This window comes from Myxocyprinus asiaticus, chromosome 1, assembly GCF_019703515.2.
Source record: "Myxocyprinus asiaticus isolate MX2 ecotype Aquarium Trade chromosome 1, UBuf_Myxa_2, whole genome shotgun sequence".
Classification (NCBI taxonomy): Eukaryota; Metazoa; Chordata; class Actinopteri; order Cypriniformes; family Catostomidae; genus Myxocyprinus; species Myxocyprinus asiaticus.
This window is the reverse complement of record NC_059344.1, coordinates 22,930,926-22,949,380: the sequence shown is the minus strand read 5'-3', so window position 1 is coordinate 22,949,380 and position 18,455 is coordinate 22,930,926. Positions and strand designations below refer to the sequence as shown.

The 18,455-nt window shown below is 40.7% G+C and overlaps 1 protein-coding gene across 2 annotated transcripts in view; it reads right to left on the bottom strand.

The window, feature by feature from the left end:
* Positions 1 to 18,455, bottom strand: part of exoc6b (exocyst complex component 6B) — a 170,133-nt gene that overhangs the window by 9,528 nt on the left and 142,150 nt on the right. For both annotated transcript variants that reach the window (XM_051722276.1, XM_051722363.1), the window contains one exon: positions 6,311 to 6,423. In XM_051722276.1, the coding sequence (XP_051578236.1) occupies positions 6,311 to 6,423 (113 nt within the window). The remainder of the gene's footprint in view (positions 1 to 6,310; positions 6,424 to 18,455) is intronic.

The window sequence follows — 18,455 nt, the reverse complement described above, 5'->3', positions numbered from 1 at the left end:
GCTGAGAATAGAAATGAAGGTCGGTCACAAAGTATTTATATGTCCCAATCAGGCAATGTCTTTTATTGAATCAATGGCTGAGTAAACAGCGTTGGCTCCGCCGAGCGGCTGGAGCTTGTTTTGTGAATAACACTTTTCCTTAAAGAAACTTTTGCATTGATGAAAGATTACTTTTGCATTGAAGTTCCCAGCCAGTTTGAGAGTGGACACTACGGATGACCGCAAAATATCTACATGTTCACACAAAGGATGTCTTTTATAAAGTTGACGGATTGTGTAAGTCATGGTATATACGTTTATGCGGCCTCCGAGTGAACTGACTCGACCATCCGGGGAACCGGGATGCCGGTTTTGTTTCTTTTTGTGTTGGTTCCGCCTATCGGCTGGAGCTTGTTCTATTGAATAACACTCCTTTGGAACAGCTGTGGAATAATCTGTTCATTCTTCGTGCTTATTCCTCCTGGTGGCTGTGGTTTGTTTTGTTGAGTATTTTTATGGGACACTGGAATGATTACGTCATCCGCTGAACTCATAACAGCTGGCTCAATGAACATTCGTTTATCTGGCTGAGGAAACTGAACGGTTTTATATCAGCTGGAATTTGTTTTGTGGAAGATCACACATTTGAGACAATTCTGTGAATGAATCTACATGTCCTTTGTGTTCATTCTTCCTATTGACTGGGCTTATTTTACAAAGTATTTTCTGTTATGTAATTTTGCCTCACAAATTTGTGAGGCAAAATTGAGCAATCCGATGGCAAAGTTGTCGTGGGGGCTCATGGGCGTTCAAGGACCTTTTGAGTTTAGAGGGATTGTCGCCGTTTGCCGCTTTCGTGCGCGGGGTTAATGCACATGTTTTTCTTTTTTCTGTTTGTTTTGTTCGGGGTTTGATTGTTTCACTAATGCGGAATGTGGTCTGTATAATTTAGTTTTTAACACACAATTAATTTTTTCTACTATATCAAAATGTCAAATGTTAATATGAGTGGATTGTCTCTCACCACGTGGAATGTGAATGGGTTGGGGCCCCCATAAAAAGAAGGAAGGTTATTATTTTTCTTAAACGTAAGAAATATGATATAGTGTTTCTTCAAGAAACACATCTCTCCCCGCAGGAAGCTGAAAAAATTGGGAAGATATGGGGTGGACATGTTTTTTTTAGTGCTGGCTCAAGTAAGAGCAAGGGAGTCATTATATTATTAAATAAACATCTACAATTCAAATTTCTCAAACAGATTAAAGATAAAATAGGAAGAGTCATTATTGTTTTAGCTGAAATTCAAGGGCAAAGGTTGATTTTGGCTAATATTCACGCACCTAACGCTGATGATCAGGGCTTTTTTATAGATCTTGAAGGGATGTTGCAAGCAGCTGGCACCCCTCATAATATAATATTGGGAGGAGACTTTAATCTTTTGATGGACTCAGTCCTTTATCATAGTGAAGCAAAAGTGTGTAAACCCCCTAGAGCAACACTGACGCTTCACAGGATGTGTAAAAATCTTGGTCTTAAGGATATTTGGAGACTTTTGAACCCATCCGGTAGGGACTATACATTTTTTTCATCAGTCCATAAGATTTATTCTAGAATAGATTTTTTTTTTTTATATTCAAATCCTGCATTTCATCTGTTGTTAATTGCTCAATTGGAAATATCTTAAGTCTCAGATCACGCTCTGGTGAGTTTAGAGGTGTTGCCATATACAGAGAAAAAGAAATCATATAGTTGGCGCCTTAATGTGTCCCTTTTGCAAAATCCTGATTTCCAACAAATGTTAAAGACTGAAATCAATGTTTATATGGAGACCAACTGGTCCCCAGTATCCTCTGTGGGCGTGGCTTGGGAGACACTTAAGGCAGTTCTTAGGGGTCGGATCATACAATATGCCTCATTCATTAAAAAATCCAAAGCACAAGAACTTGTGGAGTTGGAAGGAAATATTAAAAGTGCCGAGGCAGAGCTGAAGCGCCGTATGTCATCTGATGGCCTCAGAGAATTGACCCGATTGAAATATAGATATAATACTATTTTGTCACGGAAAGTGGAGTTTTGGTTATTCAGGGCAAGACAGTCATACTTTGAGTCGGGGTACAAAGCAGGAAAACTTTTGTCTAGATATATAAAGCAGAGAGAGTCTTTTTCTACCATTCCCTCAGTGAAATCTGCTGGTGGTGAAATATTTACCTCGGTCATTGATATTAAAAATGCTTTTAAAGAATTCTATTTTGATCTCTATAGTTCCACGTCTTCATCCACTGATGAAGATATTAGGAACTTTGTGGAACCATTAGATCTCCCTAAACTGACGACTGTGCAAAAAAATTCTCTTGATTCTGAGATAACCTTGGAGGAGCTTGATGAGGTAATTAAGGCCTTGCCTACAGGCAAGTCTCCGGGGCCTGACGGCTTTTCCTCTGAGTTTTTCAAATCTTATGCTACAGAACTGGCTCCACTTTTGTTAGAAGTTTATACGGAATCATTAAAGAATGGAAAGCTTCCTCCAACCATGACACAAGCCCGGATCAGTCTGATTCTAAAAAAGGACAAAGATCCAAGCGAGTGTAAAAGTTACCGCCCAATTTCCCTGATCCAGTCAGATGGATTCTGGCAAAATTCTGGCTAATCGATTAAGTAAAATTATGACATCTCTTATACATATAGATCAGGTGGGGTTTATTCGGGGCCGTAGCTCTTATGATAATATTTGCCGTCTCATCAATATCATGTTGTCAGTAGCGAATGATCAATCTCCGGTCGCTGCCATCTCACTTGACACCGAAAAGGCGTTTGATATGGTAGAATGGGATTATCTTTTTGAGATTTTGGAAAGGTATGGGTTCGGGAGTACATTTATTGGTTGGATTAAGTTACTTTATAGACACCCTGTGGCAGCGGTGCAAACAAATGGGTTAATTTCAGATTATTTTACTCTGGATAGGGGCACCCGGCAGGGTTGCCCTCTTTCCCCATTATTGTTCTGTCTTGCCCTGGAACCATTAGCAGCCACGATAAGAAAGGAGGATGATTTTCCAGGGGTGACGGCAGGAGGTGTGGCACATAAGCTTCTGCTTTATACAGATGATATTTTATTATTTGTCTCTGACCCTACTAGATCTTTGCCTTGCCTCCACAGAATTAACTCCTTTTCCAAATTCTCAGAATACAAAGTCATTTGGTCTAAATCCAAAGCTTTGGCTTTGACAGCATACTGTCCAGTAACGGCCTTCCAGTGGCCCAAATAGGGAAGTAAGTATTTGGGAATTTTATTCCCAGCAAATTTGTCTGATTTAGAGTTAATTTTGATCCCTTAATAAAAACATTTTCGAATGATGTGGACAGGTGGGCTTCATTACACTTATCGATGATTGGTAAGGTTAATGTTATTAAAATGAATTGTATTCCAAAATTCAATTACCTGCTACAGTCTCTCCCTGCAGATGTCCCCCTCTCTTATTTCAAGCAATTTGATAGCATAGCGAAGTCCTTCATTTGGAATGGTAAGCGTCCCAGGTTAAATTTCAATAAGTTACATAGGCCGTTTGACAAAGGTGGGTTAGGCCTACCCAAGATTTTGTTTTATTATTATGCATTCAGTCTTAGACATTTGGCTCATTGGTCGCTTCCACCTGAGAGAGCTCCTCCCTGGTTTTGTATTGAAAAGGAAGTTCTTGCCCCATCTCGCCACTGCAAAGCCTTTCGATTAAACTAGCCGGAGAGGTTAAGTCGTACCCCGTTATTTTGCATTTGCACTCGATATGGACAAAAGTGTCCAGAGTGTTTGATTCTGATATTTATTTAAACGTAGCCTCGAGCAAATGGCTGAACCCTAAACTATGTATTAATAAGTCCCCTTTCTGTTGGTCAGATTGGCTTGTGAGGGGGGTTAATACACTTGGTGACCTATATGAGAGTGGAGTATTGAGATCTTTTGAAAATATGATTCAACATTTTGGGATTCCCAGATCTCAATTTTGAAGTATTTACAGCTGCGCCACCTACTCTGCTCTGTTTTTGGGAGTAGCATACACCCCCCTAGAGTGGCAGATACTCTGGAAGTGGTGATTGCTGCTTTTGGGAAGGGTCATGAGGCATCAGTGTATTACTCCCTGTTAATTTAGAGTCTGGGGGACGGAACTTTAAATTCTCTCAAAAGATTATGGGAGGAAGATTTAAATATGTTATTGGAGGAGGGAGTGTGGGCAAGGATTCTAAAAAACATAAAAACTGCATCTAGAGAAGCAAGGGTTCGCCTTTTGCCATTTAAGATTTTACATAGATTTTTTTGGACCCCCTCTAGATTGTATTGGCTTGGTCTTAAGGACACACCCATCTGCTGGCGATGCCATTCTGAAGATGAAGACACCATCCATGTTTTTTGGGGGTGCCGTAAGATCCAAGAATTTTGGCTGAAGGTGCACAGTTTTGTGTGTGATGTGTTGGGCACTCAGGTCTCGTTCTGCCCCAGACTCTGTATTTTGGGAGATAGGGAGGTCATGGAAGTCAGATGGAGCACCCTCGTTCCAGGAGTGGTGCGCGGAGATGGGGGGGATGGCTGCCTTCGAGGAGGGGTCGAGCATAAGGATGGGGGTTAGGGAATCTTACAATAAGAAATGGGGCAATTATTTAGCATTTTTGAGGGAATCTCGAGGAGGGGCGGTGGAGGGAGTAATTTAGAGTTTGTTTTTTTTTGTTTGTTTTTTTATTATACTTGATTATTGTATGTTATTTTATGTTGTTGTTTTAGTTTTGTGATTTTTTTTTTTCTGTGTGTGTGTCTATATTCTATTGACCACAGGGGTGTTCGTGGGGGGGTCAGGGTGGGTTGAGAGTTTGATAGGGGGAGGGGATATAGTGGGGGTTTAATGTTTAAAGTGTTTGATTCATTATATATATGTTGTTGTATGTTTTGTGTTAATTTATGAACCAATATAAATGTTAATAACAAAAATGTGGTCCAAAACATTTTGAGATTTGTACACTAAAACCACATTCGGAAGGGTTTGAAAACACATGATCACACTGAGTTCAGAATTTCAATGCTTATTCTTTCGAATGTGTTTGAACAGTGGTGCCTACTCACCTGTCAATTATCCAATGTGCTAAAACAATATTTTTAAACTTTGCCAGTTATCTAGGGTTTTGAAGGAAAATAACCATCTGATTGGTGCATGCATATACAGTACACTGTAATTTTTTTTTTTTGCATTTTATCCAGCTTATGAGGGTTTTTGAGTCACAGATACTACGAAATGTAATTTCTTACTATCTACATAAAAACACGTTAGACCAACTATATTCCAACAAATGTTACCCCAACTGGCCTAACAGAATTGTCTGAACGAACAATTTCAGAGTTCCTAGCATGCATTGCAACATGAATCAATTATTTGGTTAGTGTTAAGCCTAAAGTCTTTTTTTTTTTTTTTTTTCTGTTTTTTGACTTTATTTATGCTGTTATTGTTGTTTTTTTGTTGTGACTGTTAGTCAGTTGGTTATGTTAGTAGCTCATATTTTAACTTAATGAGGTTTGTTGATTGTCACCATTATTGAGGTTTGTATGTGAAGTGTTGAGGTCTACTGTGTGTCACTATTAAACAATTGTACATGCAGCCTTGCCTTGCAAGACATACCTGTCTTCAGAGGCAGACTGCAGTTAATGTCATGTAACAGTGATTGAAATAGTGACAAAATGAAAGTTCTCATATTGCGAATTGATAGTTGGCTGAACAAGAAATTTGTGATTTGGTGAACAAACAAATTCATATAGACTAAACAAAGCAATGTTACTAAGGAAAATTTTAAGACAGTTGTTGAGAGAACTCAAAAATCTTACTGCATCATGTCACCTTGAAGTTTGCACAATATATATATATATATTTTTACAGTGTCCATGCACAATAACTTCACATAACTTCCTCATGGTGTTTGATATGAACAGGCAGTGACAGATGAGAAGCATGCACACCCAAAGTTAATACAGGCACTCGACTAAAATAACTGAGAAATCAGCTCTAAATGGCATGTTTGTGCTTAGATTATATGCAAATATAAATGAATTTTTTGTTCTTTTTCTGATCTACACTTTGTTATTATGCAGTAATACACTGATGTAATGATGTAGACCCTCCCCTCTGAACACAAATCCGAACACAACTGGTCAACAAAGATGCATTTGGGATGCATTTTACACTTGTGATCACATTACCCAAAATCTTAATACCAGGTGTAAACAAGGCCTTAAAGTAAGGCTGTGCATGTGCAATGAGAGAGAAAGAGAGCAAGGGACGAGCGTTAGAGTGACACTCACTTCTCTAGGAGGGCCAGTGCCGTGTGTGGATTAACCCTCAGGTACTTGCAGGTAGGGCGGCCGTAGTCAGCCAGATACGTGGACCAGTCCCACTGGGTGAAGAGATCCAATAACTAAAAACAGGAATGATGATGGTTGTAATGGGAATACAAAGACAAAGAGAGATCATTAAAGTTCATTAAACACAGTTTGACACCATTTCTGGCCTTGTTAGATCAGGCCAGTTCACTTTTCCCAATGTTACATAAGTGAGCAGGGCCTCTAAATGAGATTATAGAGGAGACACAGGGGAAAGCAACATGACAAAGCAGGGGATTACAGGAGAATGGAGGGAGGTTAAAGAGGGCCATTTACACTCTTTCACCCTGAATGCGAGGCTGTTTCAGCCCGCTTGTGACCCGGACCTGACCCAATAATGGACCGGTAATGACCCATGATTGACACGGCTAGCTACTGACCTTGCTGGAGCCCTGCCAAAACATGCACCCCTCAGCATTGGCTCTCTAAACAACAGAGCACATTCCTTCCTCCCAAACAAACCCACTCACACAAACACACACACACAAACACACGCACTTTAACAGATATTTACAGATTAAGTGGAGTGCTGGGAATGTAAACAAACACAATCAAACATGTCATCAAACTTTCAAACAGAAAAAAATGCCTCACACACGCCAAAATAACATGGTTGACAAATTAATATACAATAATTACTCTACTGAAACATAAAACCACCATGAGGAAGATGCATCAGAATGACAGGAAATGTCCATAATAGACAACTGTGTTTGTAAGCCACCTACTTCAGCCACCTGTGCTTTATAAACAACACTTCTCACGACATCACACTCACACACTGTGGTAGATAAGCACCTGGGTGAGATAAGTGATTTTTGGATTTGCATGCATATCTTGTTTTCTCTCATTCTGCTCTCTTCTTCCCTTTTGGCATGCTCTGTAGCCTCGCCGAGAGAGAAAGGACAACAACAGCCACTGAGGAGGAGGAAGAGGAAGAGGGAGAGAGAGAAAAGGGCCTGGATCTGCTGCTGTCATTCGTAATCCCCCCCATACACACGCACTTGCATTCTACATAGCACTAGCGAGTGTGTCAAACGCGTCCATGACCTGGGTTTCACCTTTCCGCTCTGCCTCTCTGCCCCGCCTTCACCTCCCAATGAACTTTCACTCAGTCTCTCTCTTTCACTTCGGCGTGACCCCCAACAGCGATATCGGCCCCTCTCTGAACAAACAGAGGGCCATGCTAGAGAGGAGCTAGGGCATGGGGGCGGGCAGGAGCTGGATAATCACTTCCTCTCATTCTTCTAAAAGAAAGAATGATGGAGAGAAAGGGAGGCAAAAAATAAAACATTACGTTGCACATTGATGTGTTGCTCTTGTTTTCCTTGTAGCCTCAGTGTCAACCCTCATTCACACTATCTCTCATTGCACTAGCCCGTTTGGATAAGGGCTCCAAGCTGTTTTTCTGACCGTCACACTTGTTTGTTTGGTACGCTGCAGAAACAGCTTTTCTCATTAATAGCCTGGTGGTGTTGGGACTTGACTGCCTTGTTATTTCTCCCCCTAGACTTGTTGCTCTTTCTGGCAGTGCTCTAGAAAAACAAAGTTTGATTTGCGCTTCACTGCTGTGATAAACCTAAAAATGTTCTCAGGCAGGGGACTTATGTAATGCTTACCTATGCCCTAGCAACCCAGTGGCCGTCAATAATGTATGACTATTTATAACGACTTAATGAGGCAAATGCAAATGAACTGCATTTGCCTCAATAAGTCGCATTGACTACTTTTATTATACTTCTGGGTGCTTGTTTAAACTTTAAAGTGAGTCATTATCAACAGCTACATTATTGAAATCAGTATACTAAATATTCCTTAAAATATCTCCTTTTGTGTTCTGCAGAAGAATAAGTCATGGGTTTGGAACGACATTAAGGTGAGTAAATGATGACAGAATTTTCATCTTTGGGTGAACAGTTCCTTTAACTTTTGTATTAAATTATATATCTCTTTTCCCTAATGTCATACAGTTGTGTTTTCTCTTTATGCACATCACCATCACTATCATTTCATCCATACCATCCTCTCTAATACCTTGTCTCGTTAGTTCTCCTTTCTCTCACCTCTGGCTCTCGTTGTTGTACGGTGCATTCTCTGGAATTGGGCCATCAGCCCTAGAGGCTCATGCAGGCCAAACTCAGTTGAGTTTCAGTTTATTAAGTCAAGAAATAACAATAAAAACCCACTTTGCTGAAACAACAGAAAGCAAAGAAAGAGAAAGGGATGGAGTAGGGATAAAAAGAGGTTAAAGTATCTATAGAAAAATGTTCTATAGCACAGGTGGGCTGTTCTATATTCAAAAAAGCCAATACACTCAACTGCCAACATAGCCTAGGGTTTTGTCTTAATAAAAATATATTTTAAAAGTCTACTTAACATGGGATGAGTACTGCAACACCTTATATTGGTAGCAATCCAACGTTAAGCTGGCGTTAAGGAGCACTGCATGAATAAACACTCCCCATGAACCACGTGTTGCTACTGGGTTTGCAATAGGATGTTTCTTCACAAGAAAGAAGAGTTTGGACCAGATCACATTTGCTGGGTCACAGACAATATGGCTTGTTCATTCTTCAGCATGAATTGGAGGTGAGAAGTCACATGTGCATTACGGCTAGCTCACTGGTCAATTTCAAGGCTATGAGAGCCCACCACTCTCTGACTTTGAGATACTTCAAGCCATTTGCTGTTCCTAGAGGCTGCAGAGAGTGTTAGCAAGACCATAAAAGGATTAGTTCACCCTAGAAAGCAAATTATGTCATTAATGGAAAAAAGATGCAATGGAAGTGAACAGTGACACTCAGGAAATTGAGTGGGTGGGGCTCTTGACGTTCACCTGTTGATGAGCAAGGTCGCATACACCAACTCCTTTTGTTTTTCCAACAATTATATAAACAAGGCTGACAACTGACAATCAGTGAAATAAATCAGTTAGTGAGCTGCTACCTTTATGGAATGACAGACAACAATGGGCATGACCCCAACTCATCTTGTCCACTCCCTTCAATCAAAAGTGTGGTCTCAAACACACAGCTCTTTAGGTGCATCTTTAACATCCATGCATTTTGACCCTCATAGCATCACCACTTATGGTCATTTTTCTAGAGGTATCTATGAGAAATCTGTTAACCTTTGTGTGAGGGGGGTTAAGAGAACAGTCCAATGCTATCTTAACATTGACCTGCAGAGATAAGCAACAGAGAGGTCTGTACTACTTGGTTGGAACAAAAAACCTTTAGCACAGCTAAAAGTTCTGGATTGTGTGAATGCAGAAATGAGGACAGAAATAAGCAGACAAAAAGAAAGGCAATGAGGAGCGCTGAAGCATCATTCAACATCAGTCAAAGTCCGCTGGGAGGAAAATGATAAGCAGTCTCGGAGTTAAAGAAAAGTGGCTGCCTGTTTCTTAAGCCACATTTCAGTCCACATAGCAGTAGCACCCCAGAGGTCAGAGGTTATCCAAGGAGGTTATCTTGGCTTAGGCTGCATCTACGCGAAAGTGTCCAGCAAGCAGTAAGAATGAGACTCTCCAACACAAATCAGAGTCTATACAAACAAACATGCTCTTAACTGCAGGGGAAGGATACTCATGTCAATCAGCAAGGTTTAAAAATCTTGAATGTGCTTTTCACCGCTTGTCAAGCAAACTCTTTCAATGACAAGGTCTTAGAAGCACCAGTGCTGGAGATGACAGCAACTGTCAATCAAAAGGAGAGAAAAAACAGTGCCTCATTTCAGAAAAAAAAAAAAAAAAAAAAAAAAAAAAGAGTATAAGAGGAACAAGAAAAAATATAAAAATTTGGACACATTTTTTTTGAAGAAGAGCAAGAAGGAATCCATAATGGAAAGATGATGTGGAGGAGGAAGAGGAAAATTATGGATTGGGAATGAAAGAGGAGACTGCGGCATAGGAAGATCGGCAAGAGCAGAAAGAAAGGGGGAGTAAAAGTTGTTGTGGTTTCAGGTGAAAAATGTTTCACCCTTAAAGGGCAATATGTGGATGGTCATTCCACATGAACGCAAGCAATGTAACACCTTAATGAAGGGTCCTTCAACAAGACTGTTTTTGAAGTGAACAGATGATGGTGACTTCAAGCAAGCAATTTTGCGGTTTATGACCATGTGACCCCGTGTGGCAAATCCTTGCAATTCATTTTGAAAGCTGAGGTCATTTACTTCTTGAGATTTTAAAACCTCCATTTTTTTTTTTGCCACAAAAGTATTTTGCTACATTATCAAGGTAACAAAATAAAGTGGCAACGTTATGTCTATGTATAGGGTGTACCAAACAGTAATGCCCTGCACCCTTCAGATTACTCACTTCAAGTGCTCTGCCCTTCAGGATGAGTAAGTCACAAATGCTTTCTCAAAGAATTTGCCCAGCATTGAACTTGGAGCAGAGAAGAGTTAAAAATTAAACAATGACCACATGCTACTGGTCCATTCTGCTGGTATGATTTTCACCCTTCTGCTGCTGGGGCTTTGTCACCACAGAGTGGCTTATATAATTACATTTGGGGAAGCAGAAACTGATATGAATAAGACAATATGGATGGAAATCTCAAGAGGGATTCTGAGGATTTTTTTTCTTCATCTCAGCAGAGCAGAGGGCCAAGCCCAAAGTATTCTGAGAGCCTAAATATCTTAAAAATAAAAATAAAAATGGTTTTAAGCCCCAGTCACACTAGGCTTCGAGCACTCGAAATTATTTCAGACATCGTGATGTCACACACACGAGGGCTTCTGGTTTAAATAAATAATAAATTATAAAAAGCTAATAATATTACATTCACATATATTAAATTATATTATATTATATAACACAGGTCAAAGTTCGCCAAACGTAATCTCTCATCCGCAGCGTAGTGCGAAATTTCAAAAAAGCATGAGCTTGCATTTCTGGTCTTCCTCGTTCAGATGCATTTGAATTGGAGAGAACGGAGAGTGAAGTGTAGTGAGCCCTACAAAGCATCTTTGGGTCAAAATTAAAAAGCACAAACGACAAGAAACTAAGAGTCAATAAAGGCAAAATTTCTACCTTATCAGTTCAATGGCAATACTGGAAGAGATTCTCCAACTGGATGTGTAGCAATTACACCACAATAAGATGCTACAGGACACTACTAATCTCTAATTGCAAAGTGAGCATTTGCTGAGGGAACTCTAAGCATGTCCAAAAAGGATGAGGGAGTCCAGGGTCAGTGGGTGGTCAAGATGGCAATGGTTGCAGTTGCTGATACACTCTGCCTCCGAGCTGAACCTCTCTCGGGTCATTGTTCTGTTATCAGTCCTGTTCACTCCGTTAGCAAGCCACGTCAGGAACAAGTGAAAACAGCACTCTTCCTGAGGCCGCAATGTCTGAGGAGCCAAAGCCTGGGGAAGAACTGGCCCCAAACTCACCTTCCTGTCCTCCTCAGACAAGGGAGAGTTATTTCTGGGGTAATGGTTTGGTGGAGCAGTCATAGAGACTCGAGGAAAGTGTCTAAACGCCCCAGAATACAAAACAGTCCCATTTCTGAAACATCTACAGCTCTCAACTGGCTGAGCGACAGAACCTTAGAAAAATATGGTTCGTTAACATCTTAGTGAAATCAGACGACTAAGTATGGCAGAAGTAATACACGATGCAAAAATTATGATTACAGCAATGAACAAAAGTTAAATAATAAGGAAAAAAGTATTGGGTTGCAGAACAGAGGACTTTGGATGCCCCTCTATCCTCTGTGCCCCTCTGACTGACTTGTTTTGACATTTTAATAGAGCTACAAACAGTAATTCATGGGTGTTTGACTGAGATTAAGTTGACCTAGAGAGGACATGGCCTCACTCTCAACTTCCTGTTCATTCAGAAAAGAGAGTTATTGCCAGGTCAATAAGGCAACAAAACACAAGACTTTCAATGGTAAAATTTAGGTAAACTAAGAATCAGTGCTAATATATGAATGAGCCTTTTTGCACAATAATTATCACAAGTGAATCTAATGTGCATCAACATACAATTCACAAAGCAAATTGAAATTAAGCTTAAAAACATTCTTTATATTCAATCTAATATGAACGACAAACGCATACCATGGTGAGTTCTACACAATGCTATTTTCTAAGTTTAAGAAATTAGATAAGCACATTTCCCATTTTATTATCCATTTCTCCATACAACATATTTGAAAACAAAATGTAGGAGTTGCTGGTAATTAATAACTGTTTGACAGAAAGACTTGGCACTGACCTGAGGAAGACATGACCTCCCTCTTACCTTCCTGTCTATTATGACAATGTAAAAGTTATTACTAGGACAGCAGTGTGACAGAACGGTCAGAGCTGAGATCCGATACCATGCATCTTAAACAGTCTTCAATGAGTTTTGATGGTGGAGAAGTCAAGAAAGTTGAGAGGATCACATCAATTGAGTTCTCATGTTGTTCAAAAAGGTTTGAGTTTGGGGTATTTCTTAGAGAGGTCTGCGGATTCTTTAATACATGTGGTCAGAAAAATTAGCTATTCCTGATCTTTGTGTACACACAATGGAATAGGCATTACTGACAGTTATTCATAAAAAGCATCCAAGAAAAAGGACAATGAAGACGCACATCTATGCCTTTACACATTACAGTGAAAAGGAAGTTAAAAAGAAAGCTGTAGTTGCAAAATGTGCTAAAAACAAATGACAATGAAATAAAGTGCTACGGAATATTAAAAAATTCAAAGGAAATTTAAAACAGGATTTTTACAAATATTACACAAAGTATCTTTTGTTGATTCTGTTTTCAGCAGTAATATTTGTGCCAAGGGTGTGTCACCATTCACATTTATAAGAAAGGAGCCTTATTAAAGCTCACAGGAAATGGGGTTAGCGGAGTTGGACAAAAAAAAAAAAAAAAAAAACTGGTCTTACAGCAGCTGTAGGAAAATGAAGATGGAATGTGAATCTCTGTGTTTGTTTGTGCGGTGACTGACAATAAACCAGCATTACAGAACTCCTGCCCCTTTCACAGGGCATGAATAACAGTATAATCAGATAAAAGGCTCTTTTTTGGTGATGGTGTGAGCTGTCTCTGTGGATGAACTCTGATAGCCCTCATGTTTCGGGTCAGAGAGAGGCTACAGACTGAATACTGCTAACTCATGATCACTACAGCATGAAGACAAACAGACAAACAGCTGCCAAAGAAATGGAAAAAGAGATGGGGGGGTGCAAAACAAAATGAAACTAAGGGTCAGGTTGGTGCTTGTTGTCCCAATGGAATTCACCAAATCCTATTTATGTTACTAGATGGCAATTGAATTGGCATCTGTAAATTACCTACAACACATTGTGCTTTCCGGTAAGGTGATGAGAGCTGAGATGGAGGTTATTAATGAGGCAAGACCAGTTAAACAATCTGTCTGTCAATGCTTTAAGTAGAAATTCACAGCAGGATGAGAAAGAGAAAATGAAAATTAAGGAAAGAGAAACTGGGGGTTGGGGAGAGAGAAAATGAGATAAAAGGGGATAAAAGGGGAAAATAACACACGTCTCTCCTTTCAGTACCCCTGTTACCCTGGCTCTCCTGAAAGGGCATAGCCCCTGATGCAGGCTGATCTGAATGGAAGCTGAAGTGAAATGGAGTGAGGGGCTCAGACTTTAGTTCCTCCCTGACTCCCTGACTGGACCAAAGCCAAGGTTACTGGAGGGTCAGCCCTCACTCTCTCTCCCTCTTTCCAGCATGTACAACATGCATAACACACACAGACTTAATGCTTTACCATACAAACCACCCTCAGCCTGCCAAAACGTACTGAGCCTGTGAGAGAGACGGAGAGGGTGGGAGGGAAAAGGAGAGGGAAACAGAGAGAGACAGATAGCACGCCAGGCTTATCGTCCACTGGCTCCGGGGAAATGCGAGCAGGGTCGGCCGGAGGCCACTTGACTGGCCCACCCCCTGCTCATTTACTCCCTCTCCCTTGGCTGGAAAGGCAGGAGGAAGACTGGAGAAAGTGATTACACCTGGTCTGGTTCTGGCTGTTAAATAGAGGAAGGTCAGCCAGCGTACACCAGGGCCAGGATGAGTTCACTGTCCAAAACGTCACTTGCATGTATTTTCTGACTTTCCCTCTCTCTCTTTCCTCATCACTAACAGAGATGTCAGCAGTGTGCACTTGCTAAATATACAATGGGTGAAGCTTGCGGCAAGTGTTCCTAAAACAACTATTTGTGCACTTTAATAGATGTTTTTTTCTTAGATGATTTGTGCCATTTTTTAGATGTGCAATAACGTTGCTGAGTGGTACTACTCTATGTATATAAGAAGTAGCATTAAAAAAAAGGTTAATTCTTTGGGCCCCTAAGCCAAAAAACACTATATGCAAGAGCCGTCGAGGCTTAGTTCAGTAGATCTGATATAGAGCAGTGAACTGTCCTTATAGAATTTATGGTCCTTGCTAAGATATGCTCTCTACAACTGCAGACAAGTTGACAGGTGGGTATTTCAAGCAAAGGCCTAACCACTGCAACCATATAGTACTTCACACTGCAGTGTAAAGATGGCTTAAGATTGTTGAAGGTTAAATAAGCAAAGGCAGCTCAGACAACATCAGCTGCAGCAAAAAAAGGCATACCAAGAAAAGGTGTGTTTAGACAGACTTTAATACAGCTCATCAGCAGAATACATGTTTTTACTCAGGAACCACAATTATGGAATTGTTGATTGTCATGCAAAGAAAGGTTCTTAAAAAATGTGAAGGTTTTTGGTAAGCGACTTTGTACCTCATTGTGCTGGGTCCACCAGGTGCCCCTCATACACTGACCCCTGAGGTCAAGAGTGAACATAGACTTGTAGGAGAGTGTTGAGGTAAGAGGGTTCTGATTAAGCGGCAGTTCTGAACGCAAGTGCCAGAGCCTTGAATTTGATACAGACAGCTACAGAGACCATAAGGTGTGACATGGGCCCTTTAAGGTTGAAGACCAGAAAGCCCATCATGTTCTGGATCATCTGTCGGCCAACAGAACATTACAGTAGTAAGATAACAAGAAGCTGGACCAGGAGCTGTTTGGCATATTCAGACAGGGAGGGTTTGATTTTCTGACAGTGTAAAGTGCTAATCTGCATGACCAGACAGTATTGAGATGTTGGGAGTGAGTTAAGCTGGTTCCTGGTTGATCTGACTAGTGTAAGTGTTGTTGAGTCCAGCTGCACAATGATTTTGTGGTCATTTGATGGACTGGACGGGATGACAAGGAGTTCTGTATTGTAGAGCTGAAGGTGGTGTTCCGTCTGAAATGTAAACCAGATTATGATCTCAGATAGTGGGGTCATCAGGGAGAAATGACAGGTTGAGCTGCGTATCATGGGACCAGTGAGGTTATGTATATAGAGAAGTGGAGGGGGGCAAGCAATGAACCTTGAGATACCCCAGTGCTTAAGCTGATGTGTTGCCCCTCCCATCCAATAAACCTTGAAGAATCTGCCATAAAAAAGCAAAAGAATGATGAAGAAATAATGTGAAAGTGTAAACAATAGTTAAACTGTGGGGAAGCTGTTGTCCTCCCAGAGAGCAAGAAAGTGAGAAAAAATGACAAACAGTATGTATAAATATGCATTTAGGAACAGGAATATGAGGTCAGAGCTGATTAACCAAAATGCATAAAAATTGAAGAATTGGAGAGCAATGGGTTTCTACAGCACATTTTACCAGTACCAAGGGACAGAGAGGGGAAACCACAGATACAGTTGATGTCAGAATTTTACATACACCATAGCCAAATATATTTCAACTCAGTTTTTCACAATTCCTGACATTTAGCCTTCCACAAGCTTCTCACAATAAGTTGCTGGAATTTTGGCCCGTTCATCCAGACAGAACTGGTGTAAAGTCAGGTTTGTAGGCCTCCTTACTCGCACATGCTTTTTCAGTTCTGCCCACAAATCTTCTATCAGATTGAGGTCAGGGCTTTGTGATGGCCACTCCAGTACCTTGACTTTGTTGTCCTTAATCCATTTTGCCACAACTTTGGAGGTATGCTTGGGGTCATTGTCCATTTGGAAGACTCATTTGCGACCGAGCTTTAATTTCATGGCTGATGTCTTGAGATGTTGCTTCAGTATAGCCACATAATTTTCCTTCCTCATGATGCCATCTATTTTGTGAAGTGCACCAGTGCCTTCTGCAGCAAAGCACCCCCACATCATGATGCTGCCACCCCCATGCTTCACGGTTGGGATGGTGCTCTTCGGCTTGCAAACCTCACCCTTTTTCCTCCAAACATAACGACAGTCATTATGGCCAAAAAGTTCCATTTTTGTTTCATCAGACCAGAGGAAATTTCTCCAAAATGTAAGATCTTTGTCCCCATGTGCACTTGCAAACTGTAGTCTGGCTTTTTTATGCCAGTTTTGGAGCATTGGCTTCTTCCTTGCTGAGCAGCCTTTCAGGTTATTTCGATATAGGATTTATTTTACTGTGGATATATGTAGATACTTGTCTACCTGATTCCTCCAGCATCTTCACAAGGTCCTTTGCTGTTGTTCTGAGATTGATTTGCACTTTTCGCACCAAACTGCTTTCATCTCTAGGAGACAGAATGTGTCTCCTTCCTGAGCGGTATGATGGCTCCGTGGTCCCATAGTGATTATACTTGCATACTGTTGTTTGTGCAGATGAACGTGGTACCTTCAGGCACTTGGAAATTGCTCCCAAGGATGAACCAGACGTGTGGAGGTCCACAATTTTTATTCTGAGGTCTTAACTGATTTCTTTTGATTTTCCCATGATGTCAAGCAAAGAGGCACTGAGTTTGAAGGTAGGCCTTAAATACATCCACAGGTACACCTCCAATTCAGTACACCTCCTTTCAGAAGCTAATTGGCTATTGTCTAAAGGCTTGACATCCTTTTCTGGAATTTTCCAAGCTGCTTAAAGGCACAGTTAACTTAGTGTATGTAAACTTCTGACCCACTGGAACTGTGATATACAGTTGTGCTCAAAAGTTTGCATACCCTGGCAGAAATTGTGAAATTTTGGCATTGATTTTGAAAATATGACTGATCATGCAAAAAAACTGTCTTTTATTTAAGGATAGTGATCATATAAAGCCATTTATTATCACATAGTTGTTTGGCTCCTTTTTAAATCATAATGATAACAGATATCACCCAAATGGCCCTGATCAAAAGTTTACATACCCTTGAATGCTTGGCCTTGTTACAGACACACAAAGTGACACACACAGGTTTAAATGGCATTTCCCACACCTGTTGCTTTTTAAATTGCAATTAGTGTTTGTGTATAAATAGTCAATGAGTTTGTTAGCTCTCACGTGGATGCACTGAGCAGGCTAGATACTGAGCAGAAAAGAACTGTCAAAAGTCCTGCGTAACAAGGTAATGGAACTTTATAAAGATGAAAAAGGATGTAAAACGATATCCAAAGCCTTGAAAATGCCAGTCAGTACTGTTCAATCACTTATTAAGAAGTGGAGAATTCGGGGATCTCTTGATACCAAGCCAAGGTCAGGTAGACCAAGAAAGATTTCAGCCACAACTTCCAGAAGAATTGTTCGGGATACAAAGAAAAACCCACAGGTAACCTCAGGAGAAATACAGGCTGCTCTGGAAAAAGATGGTGTGGTTGTTTCAAGGAGCACAATATGACAATACTTGAACAAAAATGAGCTGCATGGTCGAGTTGCCAGAAAGAAGCCTTTACTGCGCCAATGCCACAAAAAAGCCCGGTTACAATATGCCCAACAACACCTTGACACGCCTCACAGCTTCTGGCACACAGTAATTTGGAGTGACGAGACCAAAATAGAGCTTTATGGTCACAACCATAAGTGCTATGTTTGGAGAGGGGTCAACAAGGTGAAAATTCTAGAGAAAAGAATACCATCCCCACTGTGAAGCATGGTGGTGGCTCACTGATGTTTTGGGGGTGTGTGAGCTCTAAAGGCATGGGGAATCTTGTGAAAATTGATGGCAAGATGAATGCAGCATGTTATCAGAAAATACTGGCAGACAATTTGCATTCTTCTGCACGAAAGCTGCGCATGGAACGCTCTTGGACTTTCCAGCATGACAATGACCCTAAG